The sequence below is a fragment of the Misgurnus anguillicaudatus genome, chromosome 22, assembly GCF_027580225.2.
Source record: "Misgurnus anguillicaudatus chromosome 22, ASM2758022v2, whole genome shotgun sequence".
Lineage (NCBI taxonomy): Eukaryota > Metazoa > Chordata > Actinopteri > Cypriniformes > Cobitidae > Misgurnus > Misgurnus anguillicaudatus.
The window spans coordinates 36076582-36101458 of NC_073358.2; the positions used below are offsets into that span (position 1 = coordinate 36076582).

Genomic DNA, 24877 nt, shown 5'->3' on the forward strand with positions numbered 1-24877 from the left:
GCCAAAATAGCAAAATTTCAATAACACTATACAATAAGGTTGCATTTATTGACATTACAAAATGCATAGCCAAAAAAAATGTAACAATAAGCAATACCGTTTTTCGACATTTACTAATCGTTGTTAATGTTTGTTAAAGCTTACATAACACACACCGTTTCTCCATTTCTGATGTTAATCTGGAGTACCTATAGAGTAGTATTACATCCTTTATATCTCCAAAGAGTAATCAGATTTATACAAGAAATATTAGCTTTCTTTCAGATAACGTACGAAAAAATGAAGAAGGAGGAGTTACTACTGCGGGAGGAGCGAGTACGAGGGATGCAACACTTTATACAACACTCTTTAACTTATGATTCACTACATGTTCATGTCATTTATATGACCTATTTCCAACATAAGACAGAAATCCAACCTAACTTACTGCATGCAACTCATCAAACGAAATCCAGCGCATCAAACACACGCAAAACTCTGCTGCTACCCCGGATAATAAACTATATCCATTGTTTTCATAAGGCTGGCTTTCTTCTCCTTACATCTTAAAACACACTTCTTCTTTCGTGTCATTGTTGAGTTTTGAAATTAAACAAAGCGTGATGTGATGTTTGTAAGTTCTAGCGTCTCCCGCTGATTGACGGGTGGGCGGGGTTTTCTGGAGGAAGTTTAGAAAAGAACCGCCCTCTCCACTTAAAAAAAAAATGCACATGCGCAACACTCTACCTGCTCTCGAAAGGGAACGCCTATTAAACGTGTGCACGAGAGAGCATGCAGTTCTTCTCATGCACGTTCTGTTTACAAGTTGCTGTCGGCATGGCTCATATGCATTGAGATGTTTACCGTGTCTGTTCGTGACTTGTGCCAGGACTAGCATTGCTATTCATAGCTTACATCAACTTTTACTAGCAGTGATTTTAAATGGATTTCTCCAAATAGCATGACAAACTTTACCTGTCGAGTAGAAACTTTGTCACTGAGGCATCAGTGGGAAGCCCAACCTGTGCATTTAACACTCTGGTCTTGTTTCTTCTTCAGAGGCCTTTCTCTTCTTGTCATACAATTCGTAGAAAATTTTTCTCTTGCGACCCTCAGACATTTTGAAAAAACATGGTAAGAATGTGAGCTTCAATGAATGGCAGAAACCGTAGCTCACTACACACATATACACTGAAAAAAATTATTCTTTCAATTTACTCTAAGCTACTTTAAGGTAAGTGGTCACAATCGATTTATTTAAGCTACATTTAAACAAAACTTTTTTGTTTTGTGTTGTTTTGTTTTTCTATTTTTTTAAAATGTATCTTAAATAAATTGATTGCGACCACTTACCTTAAAAAATGAGTAAATTAAAGAATAATTTTTTCAGTGTACACCTGAAAGTGCGCATGTGCAGAAAGTGAACCTAGGGACGAGCACGTATGAGGGCCTTACGTAAACATATCACCAGAATGATTGACAACTAGGATGACCAATAGTCTTGATGATCCACCCGGAAAAAGAAAATCTTATGCTATACCTTTGAAGGCACATATTATGCCCATTTTTACAAAATGTCTCATGTGGGTCTGGAATGTGTTTGTTCAAAATGCCTAATCTTACTACCAGATCTCCGTTAACTGTATGATATCTTAACGCGTTTTAAAAGCACTTGCAGCTACAGCAATTCAGTAAACGTTCGATATATGCTTTCAATCCTTATTGAGACATTAGACATTCCTGTGTGAATTTGCTAGCATGTCTTGGATTCTTATCTTGTTATCTTCCACCTTTAGTTTAATTGAAGTTTATCATACTCATTCTCTCAAGTGCTCGGATACAACCACTGAGATTAACTCTGATTACAGCCATAATTTTCTACAAATAGCCCCAAACAAAACCATCAGCTTCATGAGTCAAAGAGTTCGTATTTTGTCAAATTTATTGTTTGCCATCAAGGCCAAGCATTTCTTTCCAACCAATCTGAACAATAGCAGCTTTGTTTGTCGTTTCCAAGAACAACTTTACCAACATCATCTAGTATCTATTATTTTATCAAAAGCCTCAGATGTGTCCTTTTGCATTATTTTCAATCTGTTCTTTTCTTTATATCTACAATATCAAAAGATATCAGAGGAATGTCATTGCACAAAAAGGCAAAACATGCAGCTAATCTAAATGCCTTTTTAAAATCTCTGTGGAACAAAATTCAAAATGTTCAAAGCAAAATCACAGCCCGAAAAATTCCTCAGTTCTTTTATTTTTATTTTTTTCCATTCATCTATATACCAGATACAGAGAACTTACTTTCAGTGTTTGCAACCTTCAAGTCATTAAATATTGAAGTCTTAACACACCAGACAGTAACTTGTATTCTGTGCACTGACTGTTTCTAGTGTAACATCAGTGCAGAAAGGATCTCACATAAAACCATACATCTTGACACAACGAAACCATCACTATAAAATAAAAATGAGATCAATATGCAATTACAGTTAAAGGTGACAATAAAGATCTTTCTTATAGCCGTAGTAGTATTCAAAAGCACTGATGTGTACTCTGTTTACCTGCAACTCAATGAGCCAGCAAAGTTAAGGTTCTGGGTTCGATACCCAGGACACGCACACACACAAAAAATCTATAGCTTAAGTCAATCAGGATATAAACATCTGGGGTGTAACAATATATCACAATATAAAAAATTTGACCCTGTCTGTAAAATCCAGGTTAAAGACTCATAATCTAATTATGAGATATTGAAAATCAAAGTTGAGTTTCAATCTTTCTTTTTAATATGATTGCAGTCTTTGATCTTACTCAATAATATTAAAATATTTCCACAGAGTGTTCTTTACATTTTGTAGGACAATTTTGACCTTTTGTAGAAAAATGAATTTCACATGCAGGGTTACAATTTTTTGTTATTGTAAATAGGGCTGTCACCATGATTAAATAATTGTCTCATCGTGATTGTTTGACCTCATGGCGATGATTTCAGATCACCACAATGATTGCAAATCTCTTTTAAAAACACAAGGGGGAGCTGCAGCGCCTGTATAACCGGGACAGTATCAGATGGCACTCCTTAACTGACAGTGTAACGCGCTACATTGCAAAGCCATTCAATACAGTGGAAAAAACTGCATTTAAAGAAATGTTGCAACAAGTAGTATGAACTGCCAGGTAAAACATACATTTCCAAAACAGCAATTCCAAATTTAGGGAAGTGAAGGATCTGGAAGGAATTAATTTTTTGCAGCAAAGATATATGCATTAAATAATTACTTATTAAATATTATAAAAGTAATATTGTGTAATATTGTGTTGTGTATTAATATTTACTGCAAGGTAAACCTAGCAAAATATTTAACTTTAATAATTACAACAATGTGTGAAAATGTGTGAACATACAAAAAATCTATGTGAGAATTAAATGTCAAAGCAATAAAAAAGACAATTAATCGTCACAAACGGCAAAATCCTAAAACCGGCAATTAATCGTCATAACCGCCAAAGTTTATTAGACAATTAACCGTCAGACGAATTTCATAATTTCATGACAGCCCTAATTGTAAAGCTATTCCATTTTTTACGATACGCCGTCTGTTTAATCCTATTTAATTGTTTCTGTTCTGTGCTTTAACCACTTTTATAAGCTTTTTCTTAGAGGTAAACTTTCTTAATTATTTTCTTAAAGGCGGGGTGCATGATCTCTGAAAGCCAATGTTGACATTTGAAATCACCTAAAAAAAACACGCCGCTACCCCAATAGAATCTGGACCTTCTTTTGACCTTCTAGACCCGCCCCACACATATACGCAACCGACTCCCTTTTCCAAAGTGTTTTTCATATATCAAGCACCCCGCCTTTAAGTTTAATTATATGTTAAAATTTGACAATAAGTATGTTATCTGAATTTCATTTTCACTTTTTAAATTTTGTTTTATCATATTATGATTATCGTGTGTTGTATTGAATCATGAGCTGCAGGGCCGGCGTCAAGGGGGGGCATTCGCAGGCAGGTTGTTGTGCCCCCCCTACAAAGTTTTTTATTAATTTAATATATATCAAGAATAATTAAAATAAATTTAACATTGAATGTTTCATGACTTTTAATGTAATCAAATGAGGAAAATATGGATATATGTTTTCTTTAATTAAAATAGACCAGTTTCTCTAATTGGTTGTATTGCGGCGTCTCATGCGTCTTTACGTCTTTAGCATATTTGTGACTTAATACTAGCAACATGTTTTTTCGTGCATTTTATGGATCATGTAAAATATGGATATTAGAACATTTAGAACGAACCAGCACCGCCTGCTTCATCTGACTTCATGCAAACACCGACTGGCTCAAACTCAGAGATTAGAGGTTGAGGTGGAATTTTCAAATCTACAGGACACTGTTTTAAGGAAGTTTAATGTTCGTATACGCCGGCTTCAACTTTTTTAAAGGTAAGTTAGCATTGTTTTAATTTACGTAAGCTTAAATCTGAAGTGTTGCTATACACCGTTAACACCATTGCGACGTGATTATGGTAAAGCGGCTTTTAGGACGTGGTGTGCGGTGCGCTATAAAACCCACTCATTTCAATGGCTTGTGCTGGGCGAGAGCGGTTTGTTGTTGCGTCGAGCAAAGCGCGAGCGCAGCAGCTTGCGCTCACGCCGCGGTCGAGTTCAAAATAGTTTTGCGCATAGTTTGTGATCTTTTGCACTTTATACAGGAAATGAGCTGACAGTCTGTACCACTTGTATGAGTGTTTGTTTGCACTGTATTTGTTGTTTTAATGCCTTGTTTTTGCAAGTTATCATTGCTATTGCGTGCCCCCCGTTGGAAGCCACGTGCCCCCCTGTTAGTTATGGTCTGGCGACGGCTCTGATGAGCTAAGTGCACATTGTAATTTTTGTGCTGCTGATGCTGCTGTAATTTTTAGTGCAATATCTAATGCCAACAATATTGCTATCCGTTTTATGACATACAATAACATTAAATAAATGAACATGCTTATCCAGCCGTTAAAATATCAACAATAAAAACCCACAACACTGCACAACATTGCATGCCTGTCACCACTGCAGTCCAATGCCCAGCTTGTGACCTTCACTGTCACCTTTTCTTTCAGATATAAAGCATATAAGATTCCATAATCTGCTCTGAGCGTATAAAAATCTAATTTTAAATTTTACAACTCTTAACTACAAAATGATTAGCTTGGATCGTCCAATATAGTAAGTCTACATGCTAATTAAAAGCCATAAGGATTTGACTAAATAATCCAAGGCATGGGGACATAAGACATATGAGGACTTTAAGATGGCAGTATTAAACTACCAGCGAGTCACTGTGCCAAATCGAACACATTTTTGCTTATCAGTCTAATTAACCTATCCTGAGTGAGCCACCAACTCTAAATCACTTCCCATCTGTCAACGCTATGAAAGTGTCATCTTTGCCCCCCCACCCCAATTTTCACTGACGTGCCAGCAAACAGTCTGATTCATGAATGTGACTGTCGCTTTTCGCATATTAGCACAGCCACACTGAAACCAAATATAACCTCTGCGAGCATGCAGAACCATTAGCATGATAAACTTCCTGCTTTTACTCTATTGTTGGTTTTTTGTTTTATGCCTTTACAAAGAAAATGTTTGTAGGGTCAAGGCAAAATGAAGAAATACATATTTTTCATTGAAAGGTGTCTGGAGACTGTGGAGGAGAGGAGCTGACCTGCATTCGCCCTGTCTGCTTGCAATGGGCAATGATTTGTGTAAGATGAGAGTTGAGTAGACATGTCTTTATCTAACAGAAACCAGAGCCCAGTTGCTCACACATACAGCACATACAGCTCGTGCTGGCCGATACATGCTTGAACAAGCTAGAGTGGACACTGTATAGTTTTGCTTTTGGAAAAGCAGTAGTCAGAATCCATGGCCTTGCTCGGACCACACGTTAGCATATGTCTCGGGTATTCAATCACAAATTAACAGTTGTCATTGAACCATTCTAAATCCCATTTGCACCTGTATTAAGCACCATCTGCTTGAGCTCAGATCACCTGAGATGGACGTTAATACATGGTATGAAAATGTCTTATGAGGTTTAGACAATTACATTTTTAAAAAGAGGAATCGTAATGTGTCTATGAGCAGGTACTTGGGAAACATTGAAATCCTTCAAGCCTGTCTTTAGAGATACTGTACTGAGAGTGAGGTGCTCTGGAGTTCAACAGCTTGGCAATGAATAGGAGTTACAATAATATACTCTCCTTTATTAAAATTTGTTTGAAAAAATAAGAGAAGAACTGGCTAAAAACATGTTTATTAAAGCAATAAGCCCCAAGAAGCAGTGGGTTACCAGTGCATTTTATAACAGCTAAGGGGCGTTGTTAGGCACGACGCGAAGCCTAACAAGCCTAACCCACTGCTTCGTGGGGCTTATTGTTTTTATAAAACGATTACTTCCTATGAATAGCACATTTCATAAAATAAAACACAGCAAATATTACTCTTCCCCTCAACAAAGTGACGTCCCTTCTTGTTGAAGTTCAAAGTGTTTTCAAACAAAATGGAGCGTAGCTAACTCCTCCCCCTCCCTTGCTTGCTTTCTGAACGAGTCATGAACCCGCCCAACCCCCACTCCCAAATCCTTCTTGTCATTTATTGGCTGGAACACTTTGTTATGTTTCGTGGTGGTAGGTTTGACCACTTTGTTTTTGTCGCAGTTTGCGAAGCCTGGGCTATCTACAGAGGCCGCATTTTTTTACAGTGTGTTCAGAGGACAGGCAGCTAGCAGATAGTGAGGAGATGTTTACTGTATGAAACAAAAAAATGTTTTATGGCCGGGTGAGTTCGCTTAGACCACCTTTAAGTGTGTCTGCAACAGAGAGCAGTTCCCAAGCAACACAGACGCAGCAAATACACAATAAAAAATATGATTAGACTGTGGTGTTTATTTTCATAAATAAACATTCATCTTGTTTATACATTAACATTTATATCATGCAACTGTTGAAGTATGGATCAAATAGGCTTGGAAGCATGCTTAACTCTTTCCCCATCAGCGTTTTTAAAAAAAAGTTGCCACCCAGTTTTAGTTTAACATTAATGCCTTCCAGAAAAATAATATTCTTTAAATAAACATAAAATATATCTGCTTTTAAACAAAAAAAGTTTCATCCTACCTTCATTTGTTCTCTTATCACCTCTTAAAATTTTTGCAAAAAGCTGAGATAATTCCATTTTTGTGAAGGACTTTTGTTAGAGATCAGATTCAGAACTTACACAGAGTTTTTAGTGTTGCGTAAATGCGTCAGTGTTTAAGTTGGGTAAGATCGCCACCTAGTGGATAATAGCGGAAATATGAATTGGGGAAAACATTTCTTAGGGAAGCGTTTTCTCTTGATCGACGAGATAACTGAAAAATATTTATTGACATTTATCTGAATATCGCCATTAATTGTGCAATTGTTAAAAAATGAAAATATGATTAAAGCTGTTTATTTTTATAAATCAGTACGCAGAAACAGTGGTGCAGTGATACTTATGTAATGCGGTCTGAACCATGTGGTCACGGTTTAGAACACGTTTCAACCAATCAGAATGAAGAACCAGAACGGGCCGTTTTATAATACAATATTTAATATAATTGTATTCAATGTTATTTTTTATTTAAAGTGTTATATTTTAGTAAACGCTTTATATCTCAAATTCCTAACTAGTGTTTTGTAGGATTTGCCAGTTGTTCAAACAAACACCTGCGACAGAACCAATTACAGTACATAATGATGAAAAATCTTTAAAAAAGAAAATAAATAAACTATGAACTCTTTAAACACAAACTAATTTTGTGTATCAGTCACTGAGTATGTATTTTTAATAATGGCCATTTGTTTAGTTTATTAAATTGTTTATGCATTTGCACATTTTCTTCTGATTGGTTGTTTTGATTGATTTTGTCACATTTTGTTGATTCTGGTGTGGACAAATTGTTTCATGGAGTCTTATTGTGATGTCTGATTAGGGCTTAGTGTAAGAGTTGTGATCTACACCCTTTATTGAAACATTTCTATATTAACAGAAATATCTTTCAAATCCATCACGCATACACTCAAAGACACTGCCAACCAAATCCCCAATCTGAAAAACACATACTGTCATAGCAGATTTGTGTTCCTACTGCAGATGGTTCGTAGTATGTTTGATACAACTTGTACCCTTAGGTTTGAGTCCTATTTACACCCTCATTCATATTCATCATGCAGCCAAGAAAATACACAGCAATTAGCTGCACTTCTTTTCAGAGCATAAAAAGAAAGATTGCACTTTCTAGTGCTTTAATTACTCTCAGTAAAAGTGAATGTCATCTTTGATATCGATGGTGCTAAAAAGCCATTTGTTAAATCACTGAGGAAGACACTGTTTGGGATTTAAGCTGACTTTCCTTCAGTTATAAATGACTGGCATTTATATTCTTAGATTCCATTGATATTGCACAGGGAAAGTGGGACACCCTTGTCCTTTCAAAAGCATCCAAGGGTTATCGAGCAATATTTTACTTCATCTAAGAAAAAGATAGGTAACACAAAATGAAAGTACCATTGTCAATAATCTCTTCAAAGTTCCACTGTAATAAAAAATATAAATCTAAATGACCTTGAAAGATTTCTTTGTTGTACATTACAGAAGCTTTTTACGACGAAGAAAATTATATGGTAAAGAAGGTCAATGAACACACTTTTTTTTCATGGTTACTGCAGAAATGTTTCTCTAGGACAAACATAATGTGTTTCTGGGTCCCAATTCGACAACATGCCCAAACAATATGCACTGTTTTTGTTATGTCAAAGTACATATTTGAGTGTGTAGTAAGACAAACTAACACAAAGTAAGTATGCTCTGCTATAGTATGTATAGTTGAGTTTATTAATACAATATAATTCTTATAGTTTATATATAATAGTTAATATAGTTACATTGATTAATTCAGTGAAACGTCACTAATTTGATACTCTGGCAATGAGTTTAGGATAACATCAGAGGTTTGTGTATTTTCATGTGCGCTCCAGTAACTCACAAAGATGTATATATAAGCTGTGTATCATTTGATTTTGATATTTAAAACGTATAATCATTCATATTTAATGTCAGTTAATCAGTTGTGAGAGATGAACTCGCAAAATAGTCAATTGTTTTAAAACTTTCCGATGAAGTTACATTAACCATGTTCGACTTCGGCTGCCCAGACTGATCGGCATGTAACCTAAAGGCATTGCAGTCATCTGATGTCATATGCCGATTGGTCTGATTGTACACTGTTGCATTAAAGGCGGAGTCCACGATGTTTAAAAAACGCTTTGGAAAAGGAGACGGGCCGACTACCAAAACACACTTATAGCCAATGAGCAGTAAGGAGCGTGTCTACTAACCGACATCCTTGCCGGGTTGCGTATGTGTGGGGCGGGTCTATCAACAGAAGGTCCAGATTCTATTGGGGTAGGGGCGTGTTTGTTTAGCCGATTTCAAATATCAACATTGGCTTTCAAACATCGTGGACTCCGCCTTTAAGTTGAAATTTCTAAATTATTTGTCCTGCCACAATTCTTGTCATCCCACTAAATATTAGACGTCCGATGGACGTGCGGATCATGTCTATATTCCGTCCGTGCAAACTAGGTCCGATATTTGGATGTCTAACCATGACCTCACTAGGATGTCAATATGCAGTTCAACATTTGAATGTCTGACTTGGTAACTTTTTTTGACATGTGCAGAAAATTGACTTTAAATGCTGTAATGGAGATGTTGGTCACATGACTTAAAGAGGACCTTTCACAAGACTTTTTAAGATGTAAAATCTATATTTGGTCTCCCCAGAGTATGTATGTGAAGTCCTAGTTATTATATAACATCTTAAAATTGCCAATAAAAATTATGTTTTTGGGGGTGTCCTTTAAAATGCAAATGAGCTGACCTCTGCAATAAATGGCAGTGCCCTGGTTGGATAGTGCAGACTAAGGGGCAGTATTATCCCCTTTTGACATCACAAGGGAAGCCAAATTTCAATGACCTATTTTTTCACATGCTTGCAGAGAACAATTTACCAAAACTAAGTTACTGGGTTGATCTCTATCATATTTTCTAGGTTGATAGAAGCACTGGGGACCCAATTATAGCACTTAAACATGGAAAAAGTCAGATGTTCATTATATGTCCCCTTTAATGTAATGTTAACTGCTTGCACCTCTTTCAAAATTTGTGAAAGGCTTTTTACTTTAAATGAGTGCCCTGATGTTTTTTTTATGAAACTAAGATTAACCCTAGACCATAGAGCATCTTGACCTTATATTATGTCCCTAGTACGCTCTCTTTCATTGGACTTTGTATGAATATTTATTTACTTTTACATTTTCCTGTTTTTCCTCTAACTTACTGGTTCATTTTAAATGTCTCTGGACTTCAGTTTGTGTCTACATCATCTCCAATTGTGTTTAATGTGGTACATGTTATCAAGGCAAATAGAACACTGTGAATTACAAAATGAAGCATTCCATCTGCTGCTGTGACAAAGGAAGCTATTGGAAAATAAACTTGAACAATGCCACCTTCTGCAATGGGACTACGGTTATCCACAGAGCCTAGAAGCAGTATAAAAATGTCCAAATGTCTAAAATTAGTTTAAATTTAGACACACACATTTGGACTACAATAAGCCCCTATACAGAGGTCCAGTGAACATCAATACTGCATGTTGGAAAAAAGATGTTGTCTGGGGTCACAGTCTGCACCTCCAGGAGACCAAAATTGCATGTGCAAAAAAGATGTGCAAAAGACGTTGTTTCGACGTCACTTTGCGCAGGTGGATCCTTCCCCTGCCTCTGCTCCCCAATTTTTATTTACCTAATTTTAACCAGTTATCCAGCTAGGGTGGAGCTCGGGGACGATAGGCAGTTGAATTGGTAACTCATTCTTACCGCAGTAATGAAGCTCTTTCTGAAAACCATTGTTTGAATGGGGCAATTTCAGACTCACACCACTAAACACACTTGACAATTCTTAACACTTATTTGTAACTTTATAAGCAATTTGTTCGTAATATGTTATTACATTTTTTAAATGTTAACAATCGTTCGTTTTTGATACATTTTGACAATGGATGATTTCTGCTCATGCAGTTAAAAAGTATTCACTTGTTGTCATGCATAAACTTTAATTTTATTGGGCCTGATATCCATTCATGAGTATACCTGTGCAAAGAATCATGGGGGGAGTAAAGTGACCATCATTTGAAATTCTTCATGATTGGGGGAATTCCAATCGAAAGTGATCATCCCTATGCCCTATTTCCTTTAAAGATCAGAACTTTTGATGTATAAACTCGAGAGGAAATTGTGCAATTGTGTCTCATAGTGTGGCTGATTAAAATACACTTAGACCCATTGGTGTATAGTGCAGGGTATATGCAGGTATACGGAGTATACCCACTTCTTTATTTGATGGCATGGAGTATACCCACTTCCACTTTTAAAAAATGGGGGCATAACTTAATAGTATACCCACTTCTCCAGGCACCACTACACCACTGAATAGACCTATGAAATACAATGTCAATTTCTCTTTATCTGGAGCAACTGTTATATGCGACCTGCCCTTCCTGAAGTGCCCTTCAAGGGGGCAAAAACATCATTTGGAATTCACTCGTTTTTACTCCGAAGTGCCATTTGAAAGCGGAAATGTAATGCATCGTGTGAATACCTTACTGGAACAGTAGTGCAACAATGCCTTGTCACAATGGTTTCATTTAACACAGTCTTCATTGGAGCCTATGTAATGCATGCTGACACTTAAAAGGTGTCTAGTTGGTCCTCTGAGCGCCACTAAAGGTGTTGATTAAAGATGGTGGGATAAGATAAACTCAGAAGCAGAGCCCCGGTCTTTGTGATTAACATACTGTAGGTTCATTCAGATCTTATCTCACCACTATACTTTGTCATAAATAGAGTAAAGATCACCACTGCCCCCTATTGGTGCAAAGACAACACAAAGAGCTACACTGAAGAGGTCTCATGATTACACTGCCAACATCTGTTTTATCCCCAGAGGACAGTTTTATTCCTAAGATTTTGTTCTTTAATTGCTCAGGAAACGATTTTAGTAGTTTAATATAGATATGGATGTTAGGGAATAAAAGTAAATGGGACAATTGTTGATATACAGCCATGAAATTAATATACAGTAACCCTTTTTAGGAAGGCATGGGTAATTGATAGTCATACCACACCAAAATACCAATTATAAACAAAGTGAAACTGTAACTGTTTAAAAAAAACAGAATGGTGGTTTTTGCTAATGATCAAAGTATAGATATTCACAGAAAGGCAACAGTCGGGTCACAGCAGATCGAGGCACTTTAATTGTTTTAAGAAAATCCCATCAAAGCCATAAAAAATGTGAAGCAGAAAAACTTCTTCAATGATTTTGTAACTTTTAAAACTGGGCCACGTCTAGTTACCAAACTGACCCAGGGCTTATTCACAGTCTCTTTAACAGGCTTGTGAATTATGAGTATTCTTCCGATTGAAATGCAATGGACTTGCACAAAGACAGAATGAAATAGGTTGAGAAATGAACAAAATGACTGCCTGTCAGACTTTTGATTAGCATGTCAGTCGTCCGTCAATGTTATTGACATATCGAAAGCAATTCAAACATAACTCAGAGTTGCCAGAAAAAGCTTCAGTATAATACTTTTTAAAGCAGAAAAATATGGTATATGGTCCGTATTTTATGTATAACATCTCTAATGCCAGCTGGCATGTACATTATACAATACACTGTTTAACTCTGCACTTTCAGTCTATTTTCAGTATACACAGCAGTATGTTTGACACAAGAGCAATATAACATAAAGGTTATATACAATATACAGGCTATTATGTAATCATTAACATATATATAATTAAATGTTATATATATAACATTTAGTGCTGTGTCTTACATTTTAATGTCTGTGAAAACTCAGACATGCACAATATAAACATCATCTAGTTGGCATTTTGAGAGACAAGCATTTTGTCATTTAAAAGGTCATATGCCCAATATGATCTATGCTATGCAGTCTTTCTCCATTAGAACTATAACTGCTTTAGTTCATTTAAAACACAATATGACACAACTTTAAAGACTTTTCTTGTCCAAACTTTGTTTTAAGACTGTGGCATTTAGCTTTTCAAAAAAAAGAAACAAAGACTCATTATTAAAGATTCATTATTAAAGGTGGGGTGCATGATCTCTGAAAACCAATGTTAATATTTGAAATACCCTAAACAAACACGCCCCTACCGCAATAGAATCCGTACCTTCTTTTGATAGACTCTTACTGCTGATTGGCTACAAGTGTGTTTTGATATTTGGCCCAACTCCTTTTTCCAAAGTGTTTTTCAAAAATCAAGCACCCCGCCTTTAACTAACCTTTCTGTTTTTAAGGTTATTGGTGTGTTGTCTGTTGTTACTGTCAATGTTCATGTCCATCACTCTTTTAAAGCATAAAACTCTTTTATGAGCACCATCAACATCAAAAGTTGACATTTTTTTCAAGTCAGCACAATTCACACAACATCAGATGGCAGTGCAAAGGAAAGGCAAGTGAAATGCTGACCTGCACGCAAGATCAAAAGCGAGATGATGTTGCTGCTCTAAAATTCAAGCTTCTCTTCTCATTTACAAAGTGTTTGTTTAGATGTCCGCATCAGCAAGGTGAGCAAAAGGTTTACTGAAAAGAAAATGAACTTAAGTTGAAGCCTTTTAGCCCCTTAAGGGGAGACTAAATCAAGTATAGCCTTGTTATGCAATTGTATAATAAACAACTTATTAACTGATGTTTGCAGTTTATTGTAGCAGTCATATTTGAGTGATCTACTGTATCAGGCACAGAGAAACGTATATTTTAACTCCTCCCTAAATTCTTCTCCCGAGAGTACCATTCCAGAAGATCATGCATGCTATCCCTGAACATATAGAGGATTACTTACAGCAATTACTAAATGGCATTCAAGCAATATTGTCATGATTCACGTGTTTAAACTCAGAACACAGCGGAGTTGACAGAGAAGAGGACCTCTGTTGATCTTTTCAAAACTTATAGCACTAAAACTGATATTCATTGTGCAATTGACAGAGTACATCTGATGTTTAGGCTACTCATAAATTATTTAAACTTTTGTTGACTCCTTACTAACACCATGTGGAGACTGTTAACCTATGTTCTCATGGCCTGTGCAGTGCAAGGGCGCAACCTACGGAAGAGACAGACGATATGTCCAGATGTGTGTGATTTATCCCGGTGTCCGTCAGCTCTAGAGTCGTGTTATTTTGGCGTGGTAAAGGACAGCTGCGGCTGCTGCATGGTTTGTTCGGCGGGAGAGGGGGAGTTTTGCGGGAAGCGCGGCCACGCTGCGTGCGGTCAGGGAATGACCTGCGAGAATCCACCGGGAACGCGCGCCTCCGAGCGCGGCACCTGCGTTTGCGACTTGCACGAGCCGGTGTGCGGGAGTGACGGAAGGACGTATCCCAGTATCTGTCGACTGAAAGCGGAGAACAGACGGGCTGAAAAGAGCGGCACACCCGCTGCCATCTTCATCCAGAGAGGGCCATGCGAAACCGGTGAGGAAAAACAACTGCTTAAATGACTTAACAAAAAGTCATTTTAAAAAGTAATTTAAGTTTTTTTATTTACTATATTTGCAGCGGACACATGAACGTAAAGCAAATGTACAGCAGTTAAATGTTGTACCAAAATAACAAGATACAAATTGTAACAAGAACATAACACACTAAACATTATTAAAAACCCTTACAAAATTAACAACAGTTTAAGTAACCATCAATTTTTTTGTTGTATTGGTGAAACTAGTCACCACAATTTAATAATGGTTTTAGTTTAACCATAAAAAGGTACAAGATGGTACAAAAGCCGTCACTGGGGTGGTAACTTTTCAAAAAGTACACATTTAAAGGTGCATTCTGTTATACCTTCAAGGTAGGCCTACTTATCTGTACCAAAATGGTACATATGAGGACCTTTTTAAAAGCTAGGCTACTGTCCCAGTGACGACTTTTTCTGAAAGTGCATGATATTAGTTAAACAAATAGTAATCAATCTACCAAAAAGTGTGACTATAATTTTACTATAATAAAAACATGGTTAGTTTTAGGGATGCATAACGATTAATCGCGATTAATCTATAGCAGAATAAAAGTTTTTGTCTCACTATATATATATATATATATATATGAAGTATTTATAAATTATATTTATATATAATATAAATTATACATAAATATACAAATACACATGCAAACATTTTTAAATATATACATGCATGTGTGTGAATTTATCTATACAAAGTTATTATACACAGTTCACATATATATGATATACTTTTATTATAAACTTTTATTCTGCTATAGATTAATTGCAATAAATCGTTATGCATCCCTAGAAAAGAAATACAAATAAAACCCTATACAATCTCAAACAACATCAAAGGATATGGAGAAAATACATATGTCATTCTTTAAATGCCTAAATATTTTCAGTTTTGTGTCAAAATGTTATTTTACATTGCCATAAATGTGTTGTAAATGTTAATGTTAGCATTATTCTTTGCAGACTTTATTCAACAATTTCAGTTTATATTCAGAAAATATGAATAAGACTGGTATCATATTGTAAGTGCATTCCAATTTACATTAAAAACTGTAAATTAACATGTTTATGTTTTCATTTTTTTGTATTTACCAAATGGGTATACCGTGTATTTAGACCCTTACATATAGGCCTATTGATGATTTTTACTGGAATTTATTACTAATAAAAAAGTATTAAACATTTTTAAAAGTCATTAAGGGGCATAGCACAAAAGACTAAGTACTGTACAGCTTGACACTGCAACTTCATATAAATTCAAGCAAAGCCCCTTATAAAAAAGTAAAAGGCATTTATATGATAATAGATTTATGTCTCCAACCACAAACCTGCAGTAAAAAAAGGTGCAAGCTTTTAAATCTTTTTCAATGTCAAGAGTACTTTGCTGCCATAAATTTTAACATACATCAGTGCAAAATTACATATTGCTGGGGCAGTGCTTGGCTCATGTCAACTATGTCTATATAGCACTTGTTGTAACAAGCCAAGAAATGGAGCAACTATAAGAGTGTGAAATATGGGGATAAGTTTGTACAGCTATAAAACTTGTTGCATTATGTATCAGATGTATAGAAGTTATAATTAAAAATTGTAACTGATGTCTGTTTGATAAAGAGCTCATCTTCATTAATGTCATTGTAGATATCAGATAAGAATAGAATACCATGTTGTTTGTTTCATTTTCTCATTCTTAAATTATGTGTGTATCAAATTGTCCCCATATGGCAGATTATTGTGCAAATAGCCCTGGAGTAAGAGACTACTGTTATTGTTATCTATAATTCCAGGTGGTGTTTTGCACAGTGTGTTCTGCATAGTCTTAGAATCACATCAACACCACAATTATTCCAGTTGATATGAAATAAATTAAGGAAAAATCAACAAAAAACGAGTGTTGAATCTTCAGGCTCCCTAGAACCTTAATTATCATTAATACATCAAGAATATTTTAATCTTAAAAAGTTAAGTTCTGGTATAGTCATACTTCTAGATACAATTCTTCTACGGTTCTTAAGGTCACTGTAGTTTTTATTTTAAAAAAACGTGTTTTTATATTTGAATATTTCATCTGTTCATCAATTAACTATTTAAAATATACATATTAACATATTGTTACTTACTGTAAGTAAGGTGCATGTTTTTACATGTTTTACCCCTGCTTTCATACAGACAAATGTTGTATCACTTTTATTCAAAAGAATCAAAATGATTAAGTTTTGACAGATATGCCCTGGGATATATGATAGTATGGAAATCATGTGGCATGTTGTGTGAAATATACCGTGCCAAATTCAAGATCCCATAGGGGATGGAAAACATTCAGTTCTGAATATAGACTCAATGTGCACAAATAACCAAGGGAGTTTAGTAGTAAAATATATGAATTATAACATTTACATCTAACTATTTTTAGATAGATAGATAGACAGACAGACTGAATATCAGTGGTAGCTCGTGTCTGCTCATCCGAGGGGCGCTAATTCAAAATTTGTGTTCGGAGACTCGGAGTGTCATGTGTGTTGCTTGTGTTTTTAAAATATGTGTTTGTTGCATCATATGAACCATGTGCATCAGTTTTGTCAAAATAAGTGCCTGCTGCACACGCATCAAAACCATTTATGATAAAAGAGACGCTCACATTCACAAAATACACGCAAGACACTCCCTTAACAGTAAACTCTGATTAAACATGAAATTATTCGAGTATCTGGCAAACTCGAGCGTCCCCTTTTATCATAAACCCCTCAGACGCACCTGCAGCAGGCACTCACTTTGACAAGACACGTGATGCACACAGGATGCGTATAACACATATTTTGAAATTACAAAAACACACATGACGGGCTACATACACGTCGTGACGAACTTTGCGTCGAGCGCCCTCGAAAAAGAAGTCACGGGCCGCCACTGCTGAATATATCTGTTTACGATTTATGGTTCAGCAAAGAGGCCTATATTGTTTTTTTTCTCTCTCAGAGGAGCACAGATGCTGACAGCTGCCACAGAGTCAGACCTACATCAGTCTACATGCTTGTTTGGTGGGAAAAAAGTTGTTACAGCTTATTAACCTGATGTCAGCAATAAAGTTTGTAACATACAACGTCAAAGTACCTTAACCGTTTGTGTCATTTCCGTCTGTTCTGTTTGCTACAACAGGCTCTAGGAATCCAAGCAGCATGCGTTACAAATTTAACTTCATAGCAGATGTGGTGGATAAGATTGCCCCTGCTGTGGTTCATCTTGAACTGTTCAAAAGGTAAGGACAGATGGTGGTGGCTGTTTAGTAGATGCTGAACAGAGACTGACTGGTGCGGTATTCTTAGCTCATATGAACACTTCAGGTGTGAATAACTCGTCATTCAAAGATACTTCCTGTTATGTTGCTTAGACAGATGTTCAACAAGGATGTAAACACAGCTGTCTGTCAAAAACTATTTTTAGTGTATGACTTGCATTTTCTCAACGTGTCCTTTCAGACTACCATATTCCAACCAAGAAGTCGCTGTGTCTAGTGGTTCAGGATTCATAGTATCAGAGAGTGGGTGGATCGTCACCAATGCTCACGTACTGTCCCATAAACAGCGCATTAAAGTAGAGCAAAACAATGGGATGCTCTATGATGCCACAATCAAAGATGTGGATCAAAAATTAGACATTGCTCTCATTAAGATTGACTCAGAGGTGAGTATGCCAAAATGTCATGGTTGCTGTTGGGTAGAGTACTAACTTCTCTCCATGTAGACATCATCAGCGACTGTATTAGGTTCTGTTTTTGGACATGGTTCATTTTTGCTCAGCAAAAAATTGGTCCTGATCGCACAAAATCCCAGTTTCTGCTTATTTTCGATGTCCGTGCATGACCGTCGCAAATAACGGGTCAATTTGGCACTGCCAGCCTGCTTTTGTAAACAAGGCCTGTATGCGCACAGCCCTGAAATATCTGCAGACATTAATACAAAACATCCCACTCGCCCTTTCACGCTGATTTAGCACCATCTAACTCTTAGGAAGGCACAGACAGCGTTTGATCAGCAGCGTATACATCCACTGCCAACACCAATAACAACTCACCATAACCCAGACGATAGCAACAGCATGTAGCTCAATGATTGGTAATCACTTTAATTCAATATACCACACTGTGTACGGGAGCCTGTGGTTTCAGAAAGGAGAAGAAAGTTGGGGGGAAAGTGCTGACAGATGGCAGTCTGTTATTTTGCAGTGCTCAGGCCCCCAGCAGTAACCCGCAGAGTCAAGGTTGGGACAGAGAAAGGCGTCTTGCTTTAACACTGGTAATCAAGCCTGGTCCATCAGCCTGAAGCCATAAAAATGCACCCTGCAGAGAGCAGGCAGGCAGGGGCAGGCTCGGGCCCAGACTGGCTGCTGGCTTCAAACATTTCAAGAAAACTTATTAGGGGGTGACAGAGCAGAGAAGACACAAAGTTGTTTTTCTTGAAGAAGAACAGAGACTTGGCTTTAATCTCACAAGTGATTTGTTTCATTATATTTATAAAGTTGGCTAATATGTTGACAAGGAAGCTATATTAATATCTAGTCTTTTTATTTTCAGACTCCCCTGCCTGTGCTTTTGCTCGGTCGTTCGTCAGACCTGAGACCAGGGGAATTCGTGGTGGCTGTGGGAAGCCCGTTTTCCCTTCAAAACACAGTAACGACTGGTATCATCAGCACGACGCACAGAGGCGGCCATGAGCTCGGCCTGCAGAACTCGGATATGGATTATATCCAGACAGATGCCATTATTAACGTAAACACACACTATTGTCTACATGATCATTACATGTTATGTAATTTATAAATGAATACATTTACAAAATGTGTTTTCTTACAGTACGGAAACTCAGGGGGTCCGCTTGTCAACTTGGTAAGAACAGTATTTATTCTCCTGTCTTTTATTCGACATTACACATTCAAAACCAATCGAGAGATCTTGTTTTTGTGAGCCCCCGAGGTTATAACCTTTGTTTTTATTTGTTCGATATTCAGCGTTGGTATTCATGGATCCTCATTGTCCAGCCTCTACTGTTTTAACATCTGGACATGTGCCATAACCTGAACAAATAACCGGCAGTGGTTTATATTATTCTATTGATTTTATAACAGAAAACACAACCTTTGAAAACACCTCAGGCTCCAATGTGCATCTGGCTTTGCAATAAAAATATTTCAATTTATTGTGCACAATGGGACTTTGGGGGGGTATAAAATATGTAAATGTATTGCACATTATAAAATGTGACCCTGCATGTGAAAACACTCACAATGCCATAAAAGAAACATTTTTGGCTGAATGGTTCCATAAAGAACCTTTTACATCTAAAGAAGCTTTCTGTTTCACAAAAGTTTTTTTTTGTGATGAAAAACCTTTGAATGGATAGTTCTTTGTGGAACCAAAAATTGTTCTTTTAAGGCATTGCTCGTAAAGGGACATTCTACTTTTTTTGAAAATATGCTCATTTTCCAGCTCCCCTAGGATTAAACATTTGATTCTTACGGTTTTGGAATCGATTTAGCCAATTTCTGGGTCTGGCGCTAGCACTTTTAGCATAGCTTAGCATAATCCATTGAATCTGATTAGACCATTAGCATCACGCTAAAAAATAACCAAAGAGTTTCGATATTTTTCCTATTTAAAACTTGACTCTTCTCTAGTTACATCGTTTACTAAGACCGACGGAAAATTAAAAGTTGCGATTTTCTAGGCAGATATAGCTAGGACTATACTCTCAAACTGGCGTAATAATCAAGGACTTTGCCGATGTAACATGGCTGCAGCAGGCGTATTGATATTACACACTGCCCGAAAATAGTCCCCTTGGTTACTTTCAATACCAGAGGACTATTTTCGGTCAGTGCGTAATATCACTACGCCTGCTGCAGTCATGTTACATCGCCAAAGTACTTGATTATTACACCAGAATGAGAGTATAGTTCCTAACAATATCTGCCTAGAAAATTGCAACTTTAAATTTTCAGTTGGTCTTAGTACACGATGTAAGTACAGAAGAGTCAAGTTTTAAATAGGAAAAATATTTAAACTCTTTAGTTGTTTTATAGCGCAATGCTAATGGTCTAATCAGATTCAATGGATTATGCTTAAGCTATGCTAAAAGTGGTACCGCTAGACCCAGAGATCAGCTGAATGGATTCCAAAATGGTAAGAATCAAATGTTTAACCCTATAGGGGAGCTGGAAAATGAGCATATTTTCAAAAAAAGTGGTATGTCCCTTTAAGAACCTTTTTAAAGGGGGCGTCTAGCGGTATTTCATGCATTCTGACTTATTAATACAGTTAAAGAGTTGGATTCCTCATGCTTAACATGGGCAAAGGTTCAAAAAAGCAGTTGGACAGGACGTGTGGCGGATTATTTCTGGACCAAACACACTCCTCTTTCCTACAAGTTTTAGAAAGTTTATTTCATCTACTGAAAACTGTTCCAGGAGTACAGTGGAAGTCCTTATATGGGCACTTTAACCAAAATAGCGCACGCGCACACCAACCAAAAGCTGACATGAAATCATTGTCAACAGTGTGTTTTTGTTTGTGAGGGAAATGTAAGCTTGTTTAGCTTCCCAATGAACCCAGCATTATGGAAACAATGTATATGGTTTGTTTTATGCGGAGTAGCAGCGGAGTTGTGCGTGTATTTGTTTAACAATGGATTTTGTTGAAGTGAGGCGGCCCCAACTGGTCATCAGTTGCAGGCAGTAAGTAAAATTGCATTAAATTTCTGTTTTGTTGGCAATCGGTGCATAAGTGCATATAATGTAAACAACATGAACATGTAGTAAATCATAAGTTATCCAGAGATAGTGTAATGTTTTGTGGGTGTTGCTTGTTCGTGGCTCGCTCCTTCCGCGATACAGCTGGTCTGTCTTTTATAAATCTGATTAAACTAAAAACTAATTGCATATATGTATAAGTAATGATGGAATACTACCCCAGTGACAGCTTGGGAACATTTTTACAATGTTTTCTGACAGTGTTCACTTTTTAAGATAAAGGTGCTTGAAAGGTTCTTCACAGTAATGCCATAGAAGAACTATATTGGTTCCTCAAAGAACCATTCAGTCAAAGGTCCCATTTCTTTCATAAGAATATATCTTTGTGTAACAGAAAGGTTCTTCAGATGTTAAAGATTCTTTTTGGAATCATTTAGACAAAAAAGGTTCTTATGGTATCGTGAAGCATCTTTATTTTAAAGAGTGCACGTGCCAAGATCTTTAGTTTTACTAATATGTACAATATTCCCCATTAGTATAATTAGTTCAGTAAACCGAGTGACCACCGTCTTTTGTGTCTCAAGGTAGCTGTTCGTTCATTTCAGTGCATTTCAATATTGTGCTCCCTGTTTGCGGTTTCAAGGATGGGGACGTCATCGGCATAAATACTTTGAAGGTTACGGCAGGAATATCGTTTGCCATCCCCTCGGACCGCATTCGCCAGTTCCTTGCAGACTCCTACGACAGACAAGTGAAAGGTTTGCGAACTTTTCCAGAAAGGGTTGTTGGTACTTTACATACTGATAATATAGATACTGTCGCTTTGAATACAAACGTCTGCCCATTTTTATCTCAATTAAACAATGTGACTTATAATTTTATTTTAGGCAGAACACTGACCAAAAAGAGATCTATGGGAGTGAGAATGCTTCAACTTACAGCTGCGTAAGTTACATTTCACTAGTAGGGTTTGATGAAGATATTAAGTGCTTTTTAAATGTATACTTCTGGAATCAGCTATATAACAAAACTGTCTGCTTATATAACAAAAAACTTCATTCGTAAGACACAGTGATGTGTGATACAGTAGATCATATAGCATATCGGCATCTGTTCATATGTTATTGGCATTATCATCTTGTTTTTTTCATCAGTTTGATTAGGGAACTCAGGGAGAAGGAAAGCAGCTTCCCAGATGTGAGCTCTGGGGTGTATGTGTACGAGGTTATTCCGGGGACAGCTGCCTATAGGTAATGGGATTTGCTTACACCTTCTGCTTGGCCCCAGCAGTACCTCTCTCTTCACTCATCTATGCCCAGAGGCCACTCTCATACCATCATACCCTTCAATCACACCAGGATTTATGTCTTTTTGATATACCGCAGGGGCTTTTACATATTTGCCCAATGAAAAAGCCATATTTTACCTGTAGCACATTTATCCTATGGAACATGACATATGCGCATGGTATCTTGTTAGTGTTGGATGAGCATCAAGCATTACTTAAGTTTTAATCCAAATCCTTGATTGATTTGAGGTTTGACATCTTATATGTGATCATTCAAATCACTTATTTAGCAGACCTTCTTGCAAAATTGATCGAATAAAGGGTTTTACAAAATACAGAAACCTTAACGTCACAAACAAACCAAACATCATACACATTTTGATTTTAGAGTAAAAAGCAATAATAAAGCGCATTAACAACATTTAACATGACAATATTTTTAATTTCCTTTGTAGTGCTGGCCTGTTAAGCCATGACGTGATAACCAGCATTAATGGAAAATCGGTCCAATCTACAGAAGATGTCAGTCAGGCCGTGCAGTCGAATGAAAGTCTGTCTCTGGTGGTGCGGCGAGCTCATGAAGAAATCACACTGACTGTGGTACCTGACGAAGTGGACTGATAAGTTTCCTGTGTGGATTTGCTCCAGTACCTACATACATCTAAACAATGCACATCCACAAATATGGATTACTTGAAAATGGCATTTTCTTGTTAAGTCTCACGGCCCACCAATGCGCTTTGATGCATAATACATAGGCAAAAAATATATTTCTCGCAACATTAAGGTTTCAATTATTTTCATGTTTGAAGATAAGCTGATGTTTTGTTTTATATATTCTGTATATATAGTGCACAGCATAGATGAGTACACCCCTTTTGGGAGTTGGGATTTTTCTCCATTTGTTGGTAAATATGAGACCAATTTGCTTTCTTTTTTACAAAACAGTTAGCAACAGTTATAAATGTTAAATAGTTTTATTAAACATTTATTTTTAAAGAGTGAAAGTTACTGACCATCTTTAGGATACAAAAAAACCTAATTTGGATCAAATGGGGTGATGCAAAAATGAGTACACCCTGATGAATATGTTAGCAAAAAAATTAACAGGAATTCACATGATGAATATAATGAATCATCACACAGGTGGCCACAGGATAACAGGCAATTGAGGGTGGTATTTAGGAGAGAAACTCCACTCTCATGTAATGGTGACAGAATAGCATCACATGGTAAAGAAATGTCTCAAGACATGAGAAATAAAGATAATTTCTTTGCACAAAATAGTCAAGGTTTCAAGATATTTAGTTAAAGGAACAGTATGTAGGATTGTGGCCAAAACTGGTACTGCAATCACAAAACTTGTGGCTAAAACTGGTACTGCAATCACATAACTGGTGGCCAATAGGCTTGCCGCGATAGTCAGTGAAACGGTGATAACCGGTGCTTCAGCCTCTCACCGGTTAGATCACTTGCCCACTGCGACACCGTCTTTCACCGTCGTGTTGATATTTTCGTGTAATTTAATCATTTAGTTTCGTTAGAGAGAGCAAACTGAATGTGTCTGGTGCCTGAATTAAGCGGAGCTGAACGCGCTTCACGTCACAAAGCAGCAGGTGTCAGATTTCATTTATTCCTGTCAGAGTTTGCGAGGCAAGCTGACTGAGCAGACGAAGGCAGAAGCCGCGTGCTTACTCGTTTTTTTAATAATATACACATATATGATGTTTAATATAAGCGAGATCGTTTTGTTGTTGTGTTTATCATCAAGAAAAATAATAAACCCATCATTCAAGCAGCGCTTTATGGAGAAGTAGCCGGTTGCTCTGCTTGGGACTGGCTGGTTCTTTGAGAATTACCTGCGCACACTGACTCAAGCACTTAATTAAATCAGCTGTTGGACTCGCATTGCACGCAAATTCGTACGCAAGCACTGCATTTAAAGTTGCGTAATTCAAAAGTGAAAGTAAAATGTGCACGTCTGCATGCGCATTTATAAGCCCCTCCCACACGGTGACACCGGTATCACCGTGTTTGTGACGCGCTGATTAACCGGTGGGAAAATTACGTCACCGCGGCAACCCTAGTGGCCAATACACAACATGACAACATAAACATCAGTTGAGGGCTGCAACTCCACTTTTTAAATGACAATATCCTGGCC

The 24877-nt window shown here is 36.9% G+C and overlaps 1 protein-coding gene across 1 annotated transcript; it reads left to right on the forward strand.

The window, feature by feature from the left end:
• The first annotated feature begins 13959 nt into the window (after window positions 1–13959).
• htra4 (HtrA serine peptidase 4) lies at window positions 13960–23593 on the forward strand. The gene is made up of 9 exons (XM_055199188.2): window positions 13960–14638; window positions 17841–17940; window positions 18161–18365; window positions 19255–19449; window positions 19534–19566; window positions 22069–22183; window positions 22313–22370; window positions 22580–22675; window positions 23169–23593. The coding sequence occupies exons 1-9, from the start codon at window positions 14218–14220 to the stop codon at window positions 23332–23334; spliced, it is 1389 nt and encodes a 462-aa protein (XP_055055163.2). The 5' UTR covers window positions 13960–14217; the 3' UTR covers window positions 23335–23593.
• The last annotated feature ends 1284 nt before the right edge of the window (window positions 23594–24877 follow it).